Here is a 22,174-nt window from a genome sequence, read left to right on the forward strand (position 1 = left end):
TTGGAGCAAAACAAACATGTTTTTCCAACACATGAGGAAGTGTTTGAAAAAGTCAGTCATACACAATCAGAGCTCCCATGGCTGCGGCCTGGCGGCATGAACGCACTCCTGCGGCCTAAATAAATTGATGGAGGACAGCCAGTCAGGACCGAGAGCCTCCCGTACGTAATGTCAAAGAAAAAAAAATAAACATCCGTCGCAATCCAAGCGAGGAAATCAAAAGCCGCAGGCCTGGTCCTTAGAGAGACAAAAGCCATTTAGCCCGTTTGGCTTTGTCGCAAATGAATACCCAGAATCCCTGGACCGAGAGACAAGGGAGCCAAAGAAAGAAAAAAAAAGCATCTCCAAACTTCCTCATTCTCACTCATGCAGAAGAGGTCGTGCCTTATCAAGGTAAAAAAAACGACGCGGCCGTACCTTGAAGGACTCGAAGAAGCCTCCGCCTCCTCCGCTACCGCCGTTCTCCAGTTTGTCGTCGTCACTCGCAAGGCCCATCATGGACTGGCTGTTGAGGTGCAGTTCCTCGTACAGCGTTTCCAAGAGAGCTGAACGTGTACGCTCCTGAAGACAATCAGAATCTTCACAAATACTCCACTGAATGTACAAAATGGCCCACCAGCCCTAGCCTTACCTCCAGCTTGGCAAACTTCTCCGCCTTGTAGCAAGCATACTCGGCATTGATGAGCTTGGTAAAGACAAATTCGCGAAGCTCCGGGCCCTGAAGGCCAAGGAAATGAAGAGCTACACGGCGAGTTCAGATTCCCCGCACGCGTGACGCCAACACTGACCTTTGTGAAGATGGCCGGGTCAGGCAGGGCCGGCCCAAAGAAGGGCACGTCATCCCTCGCTGTCACAGATACCTGAATGGGAGGCAGGTGACATTTAAGACAAAGTTGATTTGCCACAATGGGGGGGGGGGGGGGGGGGGGGACAAACCTTGTATGTGACATTGTCCGTACACGCGTCCTCCACCTGGACCACCACGTAGGCGTGCAGGAAGTTGGACTGGATCATGTCGGGAACGAAGGGCGTGTTCTCTTCCTGGAACACGATGGCGACGATGTCGTTGCCTATATGCCTCTTCTTCTGTAGCTGGAACGGCACACAATCACGGACAAGGTCGTTCAGTACATTGGCATGATTTAATGAACATGCTTTGAGCTCCTCGTGCACATCATTAAAGCCTCTTTTAAATAGATCGAATGTTTTCCTCAAAAGCAGCTGCAGAGAGAGCAGGGGAGATTTTATTGGCTGTCATCTTTCATATGTACATGAATGAGCAACGCAGCCATGCGGATAACACGTGTCTCATTTTCTCCACGCAGATGGGAATGCATAGAATGCCCGCCAGCACGGAATCCAACAATGACACGCTCAGCATCCTCTCAAAGTGGTTCAATTGGAATGACATGGAGCCCGAGCAAGGTCAAGGTGTGGCTACCTGCGTGTTTTTGTTAGCATTCATTATTTTTGAGACATAAGAATCAAAACAATCACTTTTTGTCATGCAGTATTTGTTAAAAGAGACAATATGACATCAGTCAAAGAAAAATGTTGTACTCTGCGCACAAGTTGTGTCAAGCGAGGTTCTCCAATCTTGCAAGCATTTCAACACTGCAAACTCAGAAATTCTCCTTCACAGGCAGATTTCTAAAGAGAAGCGAAAAAAAAAAAATCCCTTTGCGCTTTAGATTTCAAACTCGACACTAGAGACCGAATTTGTATACGAGCCAATAAAATGTCAATTCTCCAGACTCTGTCTCCTTTACGTATATAATGAAATTATAAATGAGAAATGAGAACCAAAGAAGCACCTTGGGGAAGGTAATTTTTTTTTTTCGACTCAAGAATAAAGACATGCGAGTTGTCCGCCCATTTTATATCACATTGGAGGGTTACCGTGGTAACACAACTACTAGAGCGCACCAAAGAGTCAAGGGGGACTAACGCAACATCTTACATGGGGAACATCAGCAGTGGTGCAGTGACAGAACCTCCATTACTATTCCCAACACAGGTCACTATAATACGAGTCCCGGACTGGTTCATTAGTGGAGGCAACTTCGGTCCTACCTGCTGGGAGTCCCCCTCGGTATAAGGCAGCTTGGTGGAGACATGGAACATGATCTCCTTGCCGTGAAAGTTGGTGTAAACCGATTCTGTCCCCGTTTGGCCGTGCGTGACGTCGAGGCCTCCTCGAAAGCTGGAGCGGAACAACAGAAGACGAACTTTGCAAATGCTGCTGTTTTCAGGTTTGCCACACATGACACACACAAGCCCTAAAATTGACAACGTTAGCGTGTACATTCTTCCAGTCAACTATTCCCATGCATGCCTCATGACAAATCGCCCTCACTTACTTTCTATTTCAGGTTCATTTGTAGGTGATGCATAATCAATAGTGAATTGAATAATGACCAGACATGAAGTAGAGAGTTCTAAACAGCGCTGAGAACAACAACAAAAAGAGTGCCCCATTGCACAATGTGTGTGTGGTGTTTGCAGAAAACAGCAAATGAGTGATTACACATTGAAAGTTTGTAAACATTCATCATGATTGACTTCTAGCCAGAGTTTGCGATGATCAGATTGTGTGATTATCAGATTGGGAGTCAAGCGTAAGAAAGCACGAGCTCATAGAAAAAGAGCATGCTCACCCTTTAAAGTCATGCAGCTCAATAGTCTGGCCCAGGAAGTCTAAAAACTCGACAAAAGCCGGGCTTTCTTTCATGTTTCCAAAGACTTCCTCTTCTGTGGTCTGAATGAATAATCACAAGATAAGAAGGTGTGCCAGGAGGAGTGACTGTTCTTCAAGAATAAACATCTCACCTGGCCAAACTTTTGATAAATGACTCCGAACTTGAAATTATTGTTGATCACATGCTCGTCAAAGGTAACGATGAGGCGTGACGCCTGTGGATGAAATGACAGATACACAGTTAAAAAAAAAAAAAAAAAAAAAGTTGAAGCTAAAAGGACTTACCTTTGGGTAGAGAACTGGATAAAACCGATCGACGTTTATTTCTTCGCAAACAAGCTGCACCCCCGCAAAAACCAAAAGTGAGGATTAGGAAATTGAAAAACTTTGCTGTCTTTTTAAATGACATTTTTCTTACCTTTGCCATCTGGACCACATTGGGGAACTCTGTGAGGCAGGAAATTGGGATGACATCGTGGTAGGTTTTTAGCCTGGAGCTGGGAGTCAAAGTGTTATTCAATTATTAAGAGGGAATTTGTGATAAAGGTGACATGGGCAATGTCCGAACCCAAGGTACACCCTCAGAATTGAAGTAACCGATTTTTTTTTTCAGCAGTGACAATTGTTGACATTAATAAATTGCAGTGGGACTCTAAACCGTGACTATTCCTCTCCTTCCTTCCCCAGTGTAGAAGAGAGAAGACAAGTAGGCTTGCATCATCCACTCTACAGCCCCAATGTGGCTTTTTGAATTCATCAGTGAAGTGCCAACGAAGCGTCGTCATTATCCTCGTGCAATGTGTCAGTTGAGAGTCGCATTTAAAATCAACAATTTCCACCGAGTGCCTCGTGTTTGCTTCACAAATATTTAACGCCGTTGACTTTCCCATTTATAGGCCTAATGTGGAGCGTTTGTCCGAACGTTTGTGGAACACGGCTCGATGCGACCCGTGCGAAATGGAGGCAAATTACAGACTCCCAAAGCATCATCTAAATAAATCAACAGTGCTTTCCATAAAAGGAGGATTTACTGTTTACTTTAGCTATGTATATGTTGATGCCCAAAATGCAAATCCTCCTATCTGACAAAAGTGTCAAATCCAGGTCCAGAAAGTAAAAGCTGCCAAATGTATGCTTTACGTTGTGGACCGACCACATTTGATACAGAAAATATCAGATAAGAGAATTTGTTTTTTGGCCATTGATCTGTTTTCCTCTGTTGAGCTCTAGCACGGCTCAGCAACCCAATTTGTGATCAGAATATTTTGCCAGACAAATGAGCTCAGACAAATCTTCCCATTTTTCTTTTCTTTGCAATTTGGACATGTTTAGCATACAAATGACTCAACTCCAACGCCAGGATCTTATTTTTAAGCAAGATAGACTTTTATACGCAAACAATTCCATCGCTAATAATTCCTCAGATGAGCATCTCGGACACTATTAAAGCTCCATAACGGCGTTCATCAAAGTCGAAAGGGCCCCGCAACAATAGCTGTCGGAAATCACATCTCATTGAAGGACAAATTAATGTGGACGGCCAGCTAACAGCTTGTGGTTAGTCTGGCCATTCTCCCTGCAGCAATGCCCTTTATGAGCAATTATAGCTGCATTTTTGAAACGAACGGCCTGATGGACGCACAGACTGCTGCTCTTCCTCTGTGTCATTAGCAGTATCCCAAAGTTGCTTTCGGGGGGCAATGAAATTCAAATAGAGTCATCAGTGCACTCTTTATTTTGTTTGGGCCAAGAAGATTTCTTTGTCTATCTTCTTGCATTAAAAAAAACGAGCCAATGATAAAGTAACCACGGGCACAGAGGAGCTAGCTATTAAAAGCTAATACAATAAGTATACCCACCGCAGCATCAAGCGCAGATGCTCTTGATCCCCGATGACATCGTACTTTAATGAGAAGACCAAGTGGCCCAGGGCGGCATCCATCGTGTAGTAATTAAAGTGCTCCTGGGAAAAAGAAGATTTCATGCATGCGTGATCTGACAAGGGATAACACAATGAAGAAAAAGCACAAAGAGCAATTGTCCTTTTGGTAGGGTAGGTCATTTTGTACATAATGAACAATAAACCAATAAGCTATCTCACTTTGCCCATGAACTGCTTTCTGTAGATCTTGGCCGTGCTGTTGGTCTCGAGCTTGACGCAAGAGGTGGTGCATTGAGGTTGCGCAGCTTCCGGTGTCCCTCTCGGTTGGTGATTGGTCCCCTCGATCCAGTAGCCCCCAAACTGAGGAAGCAAGATGAGCGGGAATGGGCTACTGCGACCAAGAACCTGTGACACAAAGTAATTGTGTAAGCAGAAAATATTTAAATATATATATATATATTGGCGTTAGAATAATCTAATATAATAATCAATTTTTTTAATACAGTGTCATCATTTTTCCAGATTTGTTTTTGCTTCATGACGTATTGATAGATTTACGAGCTGGACACGTATTTGTTGTGGATTTTTTGAGTTTGGTAAAAGTTACCAATAGGCCACACAATATGTCCGTACCTCATGAACACTGGGGTAAGGGATGTAGTCCTCTTCGGTCTGGATGGAAATAAACACAAGTCAGGATAACAAAAAGATGCTTCTGGTCAAAAGTTGAACCGCCGGGACACGCACTGGACGCGTCGCAATGTTTTTCCGGGTCATTTGTCTCGCTCTGCAAACATGCGAGATTTGCTTTCAAGTGCATACACACCCTTTATCAGCATTGAATCAAATGATTTGACTCGTTCGAATCAAATGATCTTATTTCCTAAATGGCTTTGATTGGTGACTTACTTGCTCGTACATTCCCTATTTTTAAACTCACCACTGAACATTCATTTCACCACTTGGGAAGTTCCAATTTCACCCTCTGATTCTTGTGCCAGTCATATCTCCTGCCTGCGCTTCACATTTGTGATTCCCAAATAGATTGAGAAAAATGTTGAAAGCTGCTCAACCAACAAAAAATCCATCTTCATTTTTGTGCCCCAATTTGAAGTGCACCATCAATGAGTGAGTTGAGTATCGAAGAAAAAGAAAGTGAAGTCCTCAACCAAGTGCACCTGAGCCCTTGAAAAACTACAATAGACACCTGAGCCCCCCTAATGACAATACACAATGTTCACATGGCCCCTTTTGTTTGTTCCCTGCGAGGTGGTTGTTCAGCATTCTGAAAAACTCTCCCTCAGACTCAACACTGTATCCCGGGGTCGAATTCCAAATGCTCCATCTAGGTAACGTGGTCACAGTCAGCGAGCATCCTTCGAAAGCCTGTCTGACAGTTGCTAAGAAGCTTCGTATATCATCCATCATGGATGCGTTTTGGCGAAGATTCGTGACTCACTTTGAGGGGCGGAGGGAGGCTGCATCTCTGCTCGTCCATTCTGCAACCCTGCAGAAAGGATATGAAAAGATGAGAAGAGCGAACAGGTGGAATAAAAAGAAGCACAGCAGCAGCTTTCAAAGGCTCAACAGAAGCTTTTTCTTTTTTTTTTAGAAGCGTCAAAGTCATCCGAGTGCAGCACGGGGGTGTCAGATTATTCTTTGTTGCTTGTGACTCACAAGCATGTTACATAAAGTCAATCTGATGCAAGGGGGGGAGTTGGGAAAAGATAAACGCGGGAAAAATGCCAGACTCCCAAAGTCATTAGGCAGGAAAATGCACGTGTGGACGGAAGAGTGCCACAAAGGGATTTCACCCAATTGTATCTATTCTTTTACTGCTGACACTTCCCGAAACCCAGTGTGTGTATGTGAGTAAGAAGGAGGGGGGGAGGGGGGTAAACATGGCTGATCAGTAAGCTGTTTGTGTGGAAAAGCCCACAGCGAGACTTGTGAGGCATCACATTTTGATGTTGATCTTTTTGGACAATGAAGAAGAAGATGAAAAAGGAAATGAGGGATGCTCTGAAGCGATACCCTTATCCTTTGTCTTTCTCGCACTACAACAAAACATGGAATTCTTTTCCCAAATATTCTTCCGTGCTCTAGTAGTCACAATTGTCAATCACCTTCAAATTCCAAACTAGCTCGACACGATGTCGTCAAATATCGGTTAGCGACTGATGTCGATGTGGCATTTATATGCATCATTTGGCAATTGAATCTTCGTTGTGTATCACTCATGCATTCTACTCATTTCAGGATTTACGTCTCGCTTTCTCCTCATGCAGTTCACTATGTGTGGGCCAAGATGAAGACAAATGGAACAGGGGATGCTTCAAGAGATGTCCTTCCGCTTCTCCTTCATTTTAAATACAGAAGAAAATAAAAACACTCAACTGCTGTGAGCAGCTCATAACTTCCCTCAAAAAGGTTTGACAGCTGGACGTAAACTCCACTACTCTTTTCCCTCACCAAGTTTGAACCAAAGTTTATATCAACACAGATGCAAAAATCCAGACGCCGTCTTTTGCCTCGTTTCATGGATAAGCGCAGTGATTGCAATCAGAATCAAATAATAAAAGCAAAGGAAGAAAATGGCTGAAGCGAGCAAATATAAAACACACACCAAAGGCAGATTGAGCGCTACACTATAATGATGTGTAAACATTGCAGCTGCACGTTGTCTGGAATATCAAAAGAGCAGCCAAAGGGAAGCTGTTGCTGCTGCTGCTGCTGCATCAAGGGAGAAATAAATTGCATTTTGGCTGTGAAATTAGAGAGAAAGGCATTTGATTATCGCGAGAGCAAGTGGCGTGCGTCAGCTGGCAAAAAGCCACTTACAGTACCTGCATCCTCTCGATCATGGCAAACAGGTCCGAGGTCTGAAGGGGGGGAAGAGTTGAAAGTGCACACGGATGGTTTTAGTCTTGCTTTGAGATCATTTCACACTCTCCAGATTTGGAAATCTCTCCCACTCATTTTTGAGGACAAACATTGTCAACAAGGTGCATAAAACATCCTCAAGGAGCTCCAAGAAGCTCCTCTAGCAGATACATTGGAGTTTGAACCTGACTAAACCCACAAGAGTCTCGGAAACAGTAAACAAATAATCTGGAGTCTACAAAAAAAAGCACAGATTGGCACTCTGCTAATCAACAGAAGAAAACATGACATTACCAAAACAAATTCAAAGTGTGCTATGAGGTGGACACATGTTGGACATGGGGGGACATTTGGCCCATTGCTTGTTGTGTACTCAAGCCTATTTTGTTCCCCATGTAACACAAGTGGACTGAAATGCCAAGCTGATGTTTCCACATGACATCTTAAATTTACTAAGGGCCATTGCGGGGGCTTGCCAATCCCCCGCGCACACACACAAGTACATGTGTGTATATCTACCACTCGTGTTTTTAGACTCATTTTTCATGAGATAAAAACAAAACAAAAAATAGTCCTTGCAGTACTTGCGATCACACATTTACTGGAGCAGCAACTAATGATTGGCAAACACCACGTTACATGGACAGATTTGAAAAATCATAGTTTTGACTTTATCGTTATTTTAAACTTTGGCATTTTGCGTGACCCAAATTCGATGCCCAGGTTGACCTCAATGCCTCGTCACTCACACTACTCTGACCAGCGAACTACAAGCACATGCTCTCTCCGCCGAGAATATCAGGCCAAACAAGATTCGGCAATGCCAATACTTACATCGCTCAGACATCGCCTGTTGAGCAGAGGTCTGCGGGGGGCGCTATGGAGCAGCACGTACGAGAAGGTGTTTGACATCATGGTGGCACGACAAAGGCGAGCAAACAAAAAAAACACCCGAAACAAAAGTCGAGGGAAATTTGAGTCGTGGTAGCGCCTTGGCGTGTGAAGAGCAAGACGTTGACATTGAAATGTGAGGCTGGGATTGCACTTCCTCTTTTTTTGCACCACAACTATTTGCACTGCAGGAAGTTGAAGGAAGGCAGGGACAAAATGTCTCAGATCCTTTATAAACACACACACACACACGATTCTGAGCGCTTCTCGTTTTTGTTGAATCACTATGGGGAACATTCATCTTCCTCTCCGAAGAGCACACAAAGGAGGCCTCTTAAAATGGTCGTCTCTCAAACTTAATTACCACAACATCGGGTTTCATTCAGCCTTAGGTTGCAATGTTTGCATGCTGATTTGAAAAGAAAAGGTGTTTGCAGGGGCTCCGTGTTAAGTTTAATTAGGCCTAAGCCCCCCCACCCCCCTATTTTTAATTCCATTCAAAAGTAATACCATTCATTCTCTTAAAAAAGATGAATGTTATGTAAAATGTCTTTTTAAAATAGTTGGGTCTCTGCCAAAAACCACCAATCCACTTCCTGTTTGTGAATGTGTCAATGAGCATGCTGTTCTGCACCACTGTTACATCATAACTGTCTTCCAAAAGCATGATCGGCATGAAGGTCCAGAGCCACTTTCGAGCTTCTGATGATGCACATACTATTCACACACCTCTTGATCTGGTCCGTGCTTTGGTGCTGCTGTTTTACTTAGCAAATGGGGCCAGATATGCTCCGTCTATCTCAAAATGCCACATGATCCCAGACTCAGTTTCACTTTCACGATGAGTGAAGAATATTTAATTTCAGTAGAAGCCTCCTCAACCAAACATCCACAAAGGTGAAATTTCCCTAACACGCTTTCTAACTCCGCTCCGAACGGCAAACTCCCTCGAACTCTTGTGCAATTCAGTAACGCAAGCTCAGCCTCCGCTCAGTCTCTGCCATGCTAAGCTCTAAGCTGATTACTGCGCTGCATTTAGTACATACCGCTAATTTCAGAACTTGCAGATTCTATTTAAATTCTTCGCGTTCATAGTTTGACGGTTGAAACTATTCATGTAGGCAATTATAATCATGTTTAGGGTAGCTTTAATTATTCACGTAAAGTCTCTGCGATCAGGCTCGGTTCCTACTATCCCCTGCAAATAATACAGTCCACTGAATCCTAATTACTTCTGTCGACTGTATTTTGTGAGTAAATAAACACCCCTGAGACTTTCTAGTGAAAATTTACAGCGCAAAGAAGTGCCGTGTCATCACCAGTAAAACGAAGACTCTGCAAAATTGCCTTAAAACCGCAAGGGTGCGTCTTTAAACTTAAAAAAAATAAAAATAAAGGGTTGAGATTGAAAAAGTGTCTGGAAGAGTGCTGATTAAGCACTGTGTATCTTGGCCAAATAGCAACAGTGTTGTCCTGCGCCTACCAGGTATTGACTTCAAAGTGTCAGTCACAAACAGAAATGAGGAGTTCCTATAATAAAACTTCCACAGGTGCAACGGTCTGTCAAACAAAAAAGTTTTTCATGGAAGTAGACTTACACTTGGAAACGGATTAAATAAAAAATACGCAATATGTCTCTTAAGAACAAAGGTGCACCAGAAATTCTCCTCATCCTTCCAAGAAAAATAACTTTTAGAAAAGTTTCGAAGTTTCACTAACTAGTGCTAAAACAACGTGGAGGCCTCGGGGTGGTAGAAGTGTCGCTCGCTTCTGTTTAAAAAGATGGCTCTTCATCACATGGCTTCATCTGTGCCCGCCACACAAGCCTTATTAACGCCGCCACCGCTCCACTAGCGAGCCTCCGCCTCAGTTCCCGCCCAAAAAAAAAAAAGGAGAGCATGAATATCCATGAACCACGGCTGCACAGCGCTACGAGTTCATTAAGTCTGCACAACAGAGCACCTTTTTTTTCTTTCATTTTCCTTCCATGCAAATGATTAGCCTCTGATGTACTTTGCAAAACATTTTCTTCCCCGGCACCTCATTGATGCTGTCGGATTTATTCTCACCCTCAAATGGAAAGCAGACTTCAAAGACAGTCAATCAATGGCAGGAGAGGTCTGAATAGCTCCACGAGGCTACCTAGCTCTGCTAAATAAATTGAGTCCACCATAGTTAGAGCTCAGTGCGGTCGACGTGTGGGCCTGCACATTATTCCACTTGCTCAGTTTGAATTGCATGCGATAAAAAAAAAAAAAAAAAAAAAAAGAAGTGCGATGAAGACTACCCTTAATGGAAAATGTGTTGTTCACTCTTCAGGGCTTGTGAATTTTAATTTTAAGAATATTTCTTTTTTTTTTATATCAGTTGCTGGAATATAATTTCCTCTTTTGATTTTTGCCATCCCCCCCTTCCGAATAAGTCATGCTACCACTGCATCTTATGAAACTGCTTCTGATGAAAATGCTCGAAACTGCTAAAAGAAACCAGTGACTTTCCAAACAGCCTGTATATTCAGTTTTATTCCTTTAATGTAGTGTTAATGTCGTGAGACGGGGGGGAAAAAAAATACGCCTCGTCCTTTGACTTAGAGAGCGGAACATCTATATTTATCTCACAAGCCTTCGACAGAGTGCGCACACCCTGTCAGACCCAACGAACGTCTACCGCACACACTTACGAGCGCCAATGGTGGATGGCTGGGGCGCTCGTGACACCTTTCACCCGGATGTAACAGCTGCGGGTTAGAGTGGGAAGGACTCACCGGAAAAGTCCAGATTTAGGCTGAAAACTAAGTCTTTAGGCAAGAAAATAGCTTATTCCTTTGGAAGCACTGAGACAAAGTGATACTTGCATAGCAATTTGTCCAGACAGAGGAACTTTAAGGACTTCTATTTATTTATAAATACCATCTTTACTGATAAGTGTGTTCTTTCTGATCTGAATGTGTAGTCAAGATATTATACCGTAATCTTCGGACTATAAGTCGCACCGGAGTATAAGTCGCACCAGCCATAAAATGCCCAAAAAAGTGAAAAGAAAAACATATATGTATATAAGTCGCTCCTGAGTATAAGTCGCCCCCCCACCCAAACTATGAAAAAAAACGCGACTTATAGTCCCAAAATTACGGTACTTAATTGCACAGTGCCATAAGACTTTTGGGAAATTCAAAGAGGAAGAAATAGAAGAAGCTTGGCTAACTGCAATCCTATCCAGTAATTGAACGATGGTTACAAACGTACAAGCCTCCATTTTGATTGGCAAATGACTTCTAAGATACAAACGCAATGCAACCAGTGATAAAGCGCAATCATCTGAAAATCGATGAATGCTCCGACCTCAATGCTGGCCATACACATAAGAAATGTGCACTTAAATATTAAACATGTTGAACATTTCAATTTCTAATCCTTCTAGGGGGAAAAATCATCGCTCAGATCATCGTTTTGAGACATTATCGGGCCAACTCTGATTCTGATCAGAAGAATCTTTTTTCCCAAAAGAGCAATTCCAGTGTGCCAACAACTGACAGGTGCGTCCTTGTAGTCATTTATTCATATTTATTCATCATGTCCCTGTTATGAAAATGCTTTATTGTAACCATCTGGCTTCATCCATCTGCATTTATTAAATAAAATAGTCTTGTTTCGGATCAGGAATGGTGGCTGCTTTGTGTGCCCAGACACTTTTCTTCTTTTTATGTCAACTAAATCCATGCAAACAAAGTTAACTAACTTTGTGAAAAATAAAGAATGAAGCACACTAGCAGGAATTATTTGACACACATAGGCTCGACGTCTTGTAATACACAAGTAGCAGTGAGCCACTTTTGTTCCAATGGCTTTGCTTTCCCGGGGTGGTTTGTATCCTTTTCTAAACGATCGTAACTCCCCGTAGCATGTTTGGCATCTCTGTATTAACTATAAAATACCCCAAAGGCATCATTGCTGTAATATTGTATGAACAACAAATGAAAAAAAATACTTCTAATTGGTATTTGTGACAGGCTCCATTTCCTGGCTGTGAGTGATGAATTCCCAGGATGTCCTCCTCACCTCTTACCTGCGAGATAGCGGGAAGAGGCAGCAGTGGAGCGGAATATTGGAGAGCGCGCTCTACTTCATCAGGGATGCGAGGGATCCTTCCATCGTGCTTCCTGTGAGCATCACAGAGAGAGAGAGAGAGAGAGAGATTAGGCCTATCCGAGTGATGATAGGTTGTATTTAAGATACTACAAACTCATTTGCTGTGAAATGGCCTGTGGCTGCTGAGAGGTATTGTCACCTGAGCCGGAATAAACGAATTCTACCCGAGCAGTTGGTCGTGTAGCGGTTCACATAGCAGACTGCTCCAGTATAGATGACTGTATTGGAATATAGGAAGCACTGACCTACATTTACAACCTAAATTCAATTTTTTTCCCAGAAATTGAATTAACTTCTCTTGTCCTCAGTTCTCCTATATCATTATGTTTTTATCTTTAATCTTCCAGCAAACTGCAATAATTCCAGGACTAGTTTTTATAACCACTGTAGCATAACCACCTCTTAATATTTTATGCATAGAGAAAATACAAACAGTTAAAAAAAAAAATCTTGCAGAAGTAACAAGTAGAACAAAGTAGAAAAAAAAAAAACCTGCAGGATCCAATTGAGATTTTGATTGTTTTTGTTTATTTATATGGAAAAGACGGGCAGGGGTCAAACTGAAACAGAAAATCTTTTATATGCCTCATGGAACCATGTTGAAACTTTCCATTTCTTTGTGCACGTGTGACATAAAATTGAATTAGCAGGGGCCTTGCACAATTCTCATTCACACTTTGTCTCACACGTCAGTCAGAGTGGCAGCAACCCATCTGTGCACGCATCCTGTTCAGCAGCAAAGGGCGGAATACCCGAGTGATGAGAGGGAACAATGGTACCACACAAAATGGTCACATTTCACCACTTCTGTTTTGTCCCATGCAAACAACAGCTATGGGTGTGTATGTACTTTTCTTGCACACAATTAAGTCTTGCAGACAGCAAGCCCCAATCCGCCATTCCGTGTTGCACCATTTTCCGTTTCCTCTGCTCGTGTGTGTGTGTTTGTGTTGTGTCAGTGCGTCGTTGTACAAGGCAGATAAGAGGATCAGCCTCATCATAACACAGGCAATTCCTCCATCCTGCCACCTGACGTGAGGATGCTAAATGAAGACAAAAGGGAATGCGGTGGGAACTCAATATCGCAATCAGTCAGCGTCAAAGGGATTAACAGCGCAAGCGTTTGATTTTTGCGAGCGCGGTGTCTTGTCGTCAACTGTAAATGTGATCATGTCACACCAAGAAAGACTGTGCGTCTGTGGGAGGGGCTAGAGGCTTCGCACTCACATCAGAACCATCTTTGTGGACCACGTTTGTGCATGTTCAAGTCCTCCGTCTTGACTAACGAATCAAGATGCAACACTATGAAGCTGTCAATACGGACACTTGTGCCATCTATAACAGCTAAATCACAGCCATAATTGCCACTAATTACCCCGAGCCAGCCCCCCAATAAATCTGGTCACAATTCTGCCACATATGCATATTGCACTCCTGAAGTGAACGAATAATCGAATTACATGGATGAATATGATGGCAGTCATTACATTCCAAATGGATGCAGTGAAAAGGCGTTTTTGTGCTAATAGAGAGTCTTCCTCTTCTTGTGATGAAATAGAAAGGTGGCAAATTAATTAAACTCACAGCAGGCAGTGATGGACAGGGCCTCGAAACACAGTTTTTGAAAAAAGAAAAAAAAATCGCAACTAAGTGGCGGTATTGTGTCAGTATGTTTGTGAAACGTCATCGCACGAGATATTAAGATTAATTTTGGATTCGATTTTCATGGCGAGCTGTGAGATTTTAAACAAAAGCTATTCCCGCACATTTTAATTGTATTTCTAGATGATTATATATTGATTCAATTGCATTGCGTTACCATGGCAACGGTATTGTTTGCCGCACAATTGAGCGCGCTCTCCACCCTTGTAGGTATTGCCCCCCATCATCAGCAGGAGGAAGTTCCTCGCGCGTCACTCAAGCTGGGCCGTGACGCGCGTGACGCCGCAAACGTGCAGGCGCGCGCCTCCCAATCCATCTTTCATGCGGCGATGACGCGCCGACGCCGCTTTATTAGCATGAAAGGCGCACGCAACGTGAGCGCGCACCACTGGGAGTGTGTGAAAGAGCACGACGACTTTGGTGGAGGAAGAAGAGATGATCGCCACTTTCGAAAGCGGCACCCGGGAAGATGCATGCTGCTCAACCTAAAATTGACAACGAGCAACTCAACAAGGTTCGTTTGGATTAAAAGCGCTGGGCAAGGGAGTTCATGCATTGCAGCAACAACAAGAACAACCATTACAAAAAAGCAACTTTAGCAAAAATAACACTGGTGCTGTAAGGGCATTCATTCCAGTCTAGTAAAAGTACATCACAAATGAATTGATCCGATATGAAGCATATTTAAAGCGGCAGGCCTTGATCCCTAATGCACCAAAACAGATTTTATTTTTAATTAATTTATTTATTTTTTATTTATTTTTAACTATGGTGGATGAATCAATAAATTGCTATTTCAGACATGATTTTCATGACATTTCGGTTTGACATTTGGATTCTTTATGTATTTTTTCCTACATTACTTTATACTACTTTTAAAATCCTGGAGTGATTTCTGTAAAGTTCAGATGAATAGAACATACATTTTGGTATAATAAATAGATTTTGAGGGAAAATACATCTGAATGAAAATAATTTGAATAATAATCTCCTTTGCATCTTTCATTGACGCACATTTAAACATTTTAACTTTGAATCCTTCATACAATTTTTAATTCAACCTTTCAATATGAGTAAAAGCTTAGGTTTTGAGCACAAGTGAAATACAAATGTATTTTTTTCTATTTGATCAGAACAATATAAACTTCTCATCCCGCTTCAATTTTGAAACAGATTTTATTTGCTGTACAAAGACTCAATAGATTTTTTTTCAACATATTTGTTGACAATGTTTTAAAACTTATTGATGAGTATTATTTGTTGGATTAAGAATTGGACCGACCCAAATTGAACTTCCTTTGTTGATGAAATAATCTAAATTGGGTTGTTTTTAAGGCTGTAATACAAAACGTATGTGTTGAGGAAACAAAATACAAAAACAAAAGTAACTTGTTTACTACCTTTGAAAAAGATTAAGGAAAGATAGACAATCAAGTGCAAAAATACCAAAAGGAACTCCACAAACAACTGATTTCAAACTTGCCTATATTTGATAAAACCCCAACAAAACATACAAGAAAGCAAACACTCGTTGCTTGTCGTGATCAATATAAATACTAACGTTGGTCTCAATAAGCAATATGGTATCAATAAATGTCAAGTCATATGCAATGACCCTTCTCCTTTTCACTTTCTAGATTCTTCCCGCCAAAGTCCGCAAGGAGCCGCTGACGTCAATCAAAAACATACAAGTTACAGCCCATCGTCAGAGCTCCTTGCCGTCCAACCCCCTGTACAAAGCCGGACTTGGGTTTCCCCCAATTCCCATGATTCAGCAGAAAACACTCTCCACGCCCGTTCAACAAGTCTGTGTCCAAGTGAGTATGTGACAAAGGTTGGAGCTTGTGGCTTCAAAAATGCAATGGATATATATATGTTTTTTTTGTTTGTTTTTTTAAAGGTGCACTTTTGGTTTTTGAGAAAATGAAAGGCTTTTAAGTGTGCCTTATGGTGCGGAAAATACAGTACACGCTGGTTCAAAACAAGGTGATGATGTAATAGAACCTCAGACAGATGGAATGATTCATTGATCAATTGCTGTATGAAGGGCATCCTTCATACATCCGGTTTCAATGCATGTCTCCCCAGCTAAACAAAAGCTCTTCCCGAAACAGAATCATCACTTCCCAATCACAGTGCAGAACCCCCGAGTGTGAGCGCCACTAATTCTCCTTCTATATTTTCGGACCATTTTACAATAAATACGGGAACCACCATGCTCTGTGCGCAGCGGTTCTCCGAGACACCAAGCGATGCCTTACCCCGTACGAGCAGAACGAAATCAAGGACTACCGTCACGTTTGGTACGTGGGAGAAAAGGCCAAGAAAATGCGACACTCCAAAGAATCCACGTCGGTGACGGAAGGCGAGTCCTTCGACGACTCCAAAGGCTTCTACAAAGTGGTGAGCGTTCACCAATCGATGACACCCCCAAACGTCCTGGAATAATAGAATAAATCATTTCTTCCCAGAGACCTGGAGACCACCTGGCCTACCGCTTTGAGGTCCTCGGGGTGTTGGGATCGGGACTGGCTGGAAAGGTGCTCAAATGTAGAGACCACAAGACCATGACACTTATCGCCATCAAGGTCTTCCGAAACACTGCCGAGTAAGAATCTCTCCATCTCATGTATCTTAATAAAAAGCAAATGACGAGTTTTTTTCCCCCCCCCCATTGTGTAGTGATTTGTGCTAAACTGTCTTTCCGTTTCCATTTCACACATGAACGTAGCTGCTAAGCGCCTGACAAAAGATATTTTCTCAGTTGAAATGTGTCACTTCAACAATACTCCCTTAAAGCCAATTGCGAAAGCACGGAAATCTGTCTGATGAGGTTAGCATTTTGCAGTAATTAGCTGTTCCACAGATAAAACCCCAACTGGGTTATTAATCTGTTAATGGCCAATAAAGCCTCATTTCAGCCTATTGTTAACATTGTATGACATCATTTCTCTTTCAAGAGGTCAAAAGATTGCCCAGACAGAGTTGGAGAATCTAAAGACCCTGCAGCGACTAGACAGAACCAACAAAGCCAACATGGTCCACATGAAGGAGCACTTTTACTTCCGCAATCACCTCTGCATCACCTTTGAACTATTCGAGTAAGTTCAAGACTTGGACGTTTATGACAAAACCTGTTGATTAGTCGTTGGATTGACTTTTTAGAAAGGACCTCCATAAAGCTCTCGTGGAAAGTAAATTGCGACGACTGTGCGAGACCGACATCAGGAAATATGCTATCGATGTGCTAAAGTGTCTGAAGGTGCTCAAAGACGTGCAACTCATCCACGGAGACTTAAAACCGGTAAGAAAATCATCATTGATCCAAAGAAAAATATCTGCAGGCAAGTTTATGGACAGAGCAGACAAGGAAATACTGCATCTACAGTTTTATGAGAGCGACTGTCTCTCCAAAGCGTAAATAACATGGCTGTGGTCCAACGCAGAGATGAAGCCAGAAGTGAAAAGCCACTTTGTTAATGGAAGCGCTAAAAGCAATTGAACCAAATGTTGAAGTATTTATAATGGCGAGACGAAAAGTTCCACATCTTAAATATAGGTCTATCGTTTTGTTTCTTGTGACGGGCACGCCATCTTAACTTAGCATAATCATGTAAATGTTCACAAGTGAAAAATGTTTCCAATAGAAGAAGCACTTCAATATGGATCAAAAGTATTTAGCGTAGATTTGTGTCTCGTAACATTTGGAAAAACTGGCTCCTTATTGAACAAATAGTGAGACACCTGGCCAAAATTGAACAAAATTGAAATACTATAGGTCCAAGGACAGTGCCTTGATGAACTCCATTCACAATGGACAGACTTTGAACCTGTTAGCCAAACTATTACTTTATATTTTTCAATCATTTATTAAACTTACTATTAGCATACTAGGTGCTAACTTGAATGAAATCATGTTCTTTGATGACCTAAGGAAAACATTCTGTTGGACAAGGAAAACAACGCTGCCGTTAGTGACTTTGGGGGGAGCATCTTTATCCGAGGTGAGACGACTACCATATGGTGAGACATGAGCCGAGTAAAGATGTTCTATTGATCGCCCTAGGCTTGCAAGTGTTTGCGCGCAGCCCGAAGGATTTTCACCAGGTTTCATTCAAAGAAACAGTTTTTTCCTTTTCGCCATCAATTTTGAATGACACCAATTTTCATGGTCGTCAAATTTGGAACAAAATTCCAACTGTTGGCAAATGTCTGGCAAACAAACCACTGCAAACTTTTGCAACCGTGAACGAAAATGGCTATGTGCGCAAACACTGGATAAGCTCCCCTGCTTTTTGCAACACGGCCTTCAAGCAATTTGCAGCTCTTCAGCATCTATTGTGTCTTTTTCTCCCTCCCTCCCTCTCGCAGGCCGGCCCACCAATCAGACACTGGCGTACATGGCTCCGGAGCGTCTCCTTGGCAGGTGTTGCACCACAGCCTCGGACATGTGGAGCCTAGGCTGCACGTTGGCTGAGCTCGACTGGGGCTTATTTCTCTTCAAAGGCAAAGACAAAGGCGACATTTTCAACTGTATAACAAAGGTAAACATTCTCCGAACAATTCAATCTTGACATTTTGGACTGCCGCCATTGTTCGGATCTTCAACGCGACTGCTCCTTAGGTGCTGGGCCACCCGCCGTTAGACTTACTGGCTGCTGCGACCAGGAAAAACTACCATATCGGTGAGCTTGATGAGACTTATTTGCTGGAATCTCATCCTGACCACATTCTCCTAATTTCCAGAGAGCTCAGACTCCGAAGACAAAAAGCAACCAAAGACTCCCCTGGCCACCAAACTGAAGTCTAAAAATCCCAAGTTCCTGGACTTTATTCGGTGCTGTCTCGAGTAGGTTCACCCCACTCTTACCAAAATATCAACAAAAAGTAGTGCACAGAATGCTTTGAGGGTCTATTAAGTGCTTGTGCGTCGCTGAGCAGATACGATGCAACAAAGCGGCTTACCCCGGAGAAGGCTTTGCGACATCCGTGGATCAAACAGGCAACCAAACACACATGTGAGTTGAAGAGATAACAATTGAATGCAACACTTTGTGGCAGGCAAAACAGCAAAGGTGCTGACCATCTCAGCCTGGTTGCATCAACAGTTGTCAGCAGCCTTGAAAACGTGTCATTTTTGTATTTCACTTTGCGCAGATAACAGGCCGACCATAAGCAGTTTACTGAAGAGAGAGAAGATTCCGCCGCCAATGTTGCAGCCGGCGACACAATTCAAATAAGTTGGTGAGATTGAAGATATCAGTCTGGCTGTCCACGTGAAAAGATCTTTCTGAGAGCTAACAAAAAAAAAAAACCTAAAGGCTTGACCCAATGTGTTTGGAGTCCCATGTTGCTAGGCAGCTTTTGGGGAAATATCTCAGGAGAGCACTTCAAAAAATATTTTGCATAGTTCCTAGGTGGCTCAGTCTTGGGTCACCCTCCTTTTTTGAGTGGGCAGTTCTGTCTCACCCACTCAGCTGCAAGGCCATTCATTTCGAACCACGATGAAAGACAAAATGCCGATATTTCATCAGTGGAAGCAATTCAAATCACATTTCCACAAAAACTCACAGCAATATGATGCTTATTGCTATATACAGTACACCCTTTGAAGCACGTCAGCAGAACGTTAACCAAGATGGACAAAAAAAGCTTTTCAAAGTTTAATTAATGGTGTGCTGCCAGCAGCTTCCTCCACACTGCCTTGGGTCATTAAGTGGTGATAAGAATTCCAGCTTTTGTGTGCAATCACGGTTTGCTGCTGAAGCTGCAAATGAGCAAAGGGGGGGCAGAGTCGCTGAGCGTGCCAGGGAGTGAATTTTAAATAACGTAATTAGGACAACAGGTCGAGCTCCGCGCAAGGGTCGTCAGACGGCGAGATGCAGCCAGTTTGACCCGTGAATTTACAAGTTGAGAGGCAAAAAGGTCAATGAACAACCTGCATGCCAATGAAAAGTGCACTGGCTGCAAAGACTTAAAAAGCTTTTGGATTGATGACTAGGCGAGACGGATCATATAAAAGGTCGGACAGTCGGCTCCATTTCTCAACCCGACTCAACCAAAAATAAAGTGAATGAACGTTGACAACAAAATCAAGGGATTACTTCAAATTGGAACAGATTGCCTGAGCTGAATTTCTTTCCACATTTCCTCCTATAGGGACCATATCATGGATGTTGATCAGCACTGCTTTTTCACTTTGTAAATTTTCTTTTTTCTGACCTGAGATGTTCATGGCCGCTAGTGGTCTTGTTCCGCATCAGCGCAATCTACTGTGATGTGCAGTTAGCTAATTGGATACAGCGCACACAAAAGTGCCTGCTGGTTTGACTGCTTTTGAAGCTTTTCATTCAGCAGAATTCAAAGACATTAGCAGGATTAAATAAAATATAGTTTATTGTCAAGGCTTGCTAGGAGTGCAAAAAGTCGACATTTCTGCCGAGGTGGGGGCACGGCTGACCCAAGGCTGCGTGAATATGACTAATGCGCGTGGAGCGTCGCTGCGGATGCAAGCGCTTTCCTTGGAGAATGGCAGAAAGCCGCGGGCGGTGCGGGAAGAGTCCGACATCATCGCGTCAAGGTCCACCACGCTCGAGTAACCTTGTCCATTAACGAGAGGCTAACGTGGTCCATTAGAGGTGGCTAACGGGCTTTCTCAGCCTGACAGAAGCCCAAGTACTGCCAAACGTTACGCTTCTGATAAGTCCTGAAGAGGATGGAAAATAATTGCTGCCAACTGTTGGAGACACCTTGAACAGACATTTTTGCATCGAGCTCTAGTGCTGCATGTTGCTAAGTGCAGTGTGAAAAGGCTCTTCAACTTCCTAAGACGTACCCAAACTGAAATCTATAGAGCATCAACTAATTTGCAAAGGTATGACTAGTTGCTATAGAGCATCAACTAATTTGCAAAGGTATGACTAGTTGCACATCGTGAATGTTTTTTTCGTCAGGGTTCCTAACAAGTTGCAAACAAAGACATTTTGAACACGACTGGAGACGATTAGCGACCTTGGATGAACCCTGATCCTAATTTAGCTCTCATTTCTTTATGAACTCTGTGACCCAGCAACCCTAAGAGCTGCTTAATATGCAGACGTGACAAGAAAGTTGGACGCTCATTTTAAGCCTGACTCACCTACAAGCAGCACTGCATCATTCCATCAAGCCTCCGCCAACTTATCGCTTGCTTTGTTTCCACGTCCGACTTCTCGGTGGTTCAACACCTGCTGCTGCGCGATGAGCCGCTCCTGCTGTCTCAGGATACTGAGAGCATCACCCGCCCTTTCTTTTCCCTCACTCTCCCTCATCCCTCCCTCCCTCCTGGCCCGCCTTTCAGAGCCTCCCACTTTTTTTTGCAATTTCTCTTCATCCTCTACATTCATGCATCATCATGAATTGATGTTTAGGAAGAGCATAAAAGCTTCCCTTGCTTCACGAAGTCTCCAGGTTAAAAAGCAAAATTCATCAGACTGGCATTGATAGCAGGAAGCAGTCCAGTATGCCAATGTGGCAGCATCTTCAAAAATAAAATGAGGGCAGTGTTCAGTTTTTTTTTTTTTTCTTTTTTGGGTGGGAGGTAACACAAGGTGCTGGTGCTTATTCACCGCAGCTCAATATGCTACTCGCCTGCCTCTCTCCACCCACACATGCTTCATCCCTTTGTCATGTGTTAAAAGAGAATTTTGGACCGCTGGTTTGCACAAATAGCGGATTCAAATCCGGGCTTCGGCCTTCCTGTGCGGAGTTTTGACGTTAATTATATTAAATAATCATTCTTTTAACAATAATAAAAAATATTAATATTGATTAAGTGATAATATTACTGAAGAATATTTAAACATTTACAAAAATGCATCATCAGCATATTCTCATTCTGAAATTCATTTCATTTGCTGGTGACTTTCCGGCTGCTCAAGCACTAAAAATAATGAAAAGAAAAAATGCAACCTATCAATTTAAAACTTAAACATCTCAATTCAGATGGATAATGTTAGCCATATTTTTTTT

At 42.7% G+C, this 22,174-nt stretch overlaps 2 protein-coding genes across 13 annotated transcripts in view; one reads left to right on the forward strand and one right to left on the reverse strand.

Moving 5' to 3' along the window:
- rap1gapb (RAP1 GTPase activating protein b) overlaps window positions 1-22,174 on the reverse strand; it is a 33,633-nt gene that overhangs the window by 5,045 nt on the left and 6,414 nt on the right. For 2 of the 12 annotated variants that reach the window (XM_061292079.1, XM_061292082.1), the window contains 15 exons: window positions 12,420-12,513; window positions 7,427-7,462; window positions 6,040-6,087; window positions 5,214-5,252; window positions 4,800-4,985; window positions 4,558-4,661; window positions 3,117-3,195; window positions 2,984-3,037; window positions 2,830-2,913; window positions 2,658-2,758; window positions 2,074-2,203; window positions 937-1,092; window positions 789-860; window positions 632-718; window positions 418-561 (listed from right to left, as the gene is read on the reverse strand). In XM_061292079.1, coding sequence (XP_061148063.1) covers window positions 418-561; window positions 632-718; window positions 789-860; window positions 937-1,092; window positions 2,074-2,203; window positions 2,658-2,758; window positions 2,830-2,913; window positions 2,984-3,037; window positions 3,117-3,195; window positions 4,558-4,661; window positions 4,800-4,985; window positions 5,214-5,252; window positions 6,040-6,087; window positions 7,427-7,462; window positions 12,420-12,513 — 1,414 coding nt within the window. Of the gene's footprint in view, window positions 1-417; window positions 562-631; window positions 719-788; window positions 861-936; window positions 1,093-2,073; window positions 2,204-2,657; window positions 2,759-2,829; window positions 2,914-2,983; window positions 3,038-3,116; window positions 3,196-4,557; window positions 4,662-4,799; window positions 4,986-5,213; window positions 5,253-6,039; window positions 6,088-7,421; window positions 7,463-8,297; window positions 10,575-12,419; window positions 12,514-21,302; window positions 21,403-22,174 lie in introns of those variants that run through there. The other 10 variants (XM_061292088.1, XM_061292084.1, XM_061292080.1 and 7 more) reach the window with 8 other exon arrangements.
- LOC133161879 (dual specificity tyrosine-phosphorylation-regulated kinase 4-like) lies at window positions 14,634-19,404 on the forward strand. Its single transcript, XM_061290590.1, has 13 exons — window positions 14,634-14,678; window positions 15,802-15,981; window positions 16,253-16,316; window positions 16,395-16,567; window positions 16,636-16,772; window positions 17,125-17,265; window positions 17,330-17,468; window positions 18,099-18,168; window positions 18,536-18,708; window positions 18,789-18,849; window positions 18,911-19,013; window positions 19,106-19,182; window positions 19,322-19,404. The coding sequence occupies exons 1-13, from the start codon at window positions 14,634-14,636 to the stop codon at window positions 19,402-19,404; spliced, it is 1,446 nt and encodes a 481-aa protein (XP_061146574.1).

Source organism: Syngnathus typhle, linkage group LG11, assembly GCF_033458585.1.
Source record: "Syngnathus typhle isolate RoL2023-S1 ecotype Sweden linkage group LG11, RoL_Styp_1.0, whole genome shotgun sequence".
NCBI lineage: Eukaryota > Metazoa > Chordata > Actinopteri > Syngnathiformes > Syngnathidae > Syngnathus > Syngnathus typhle.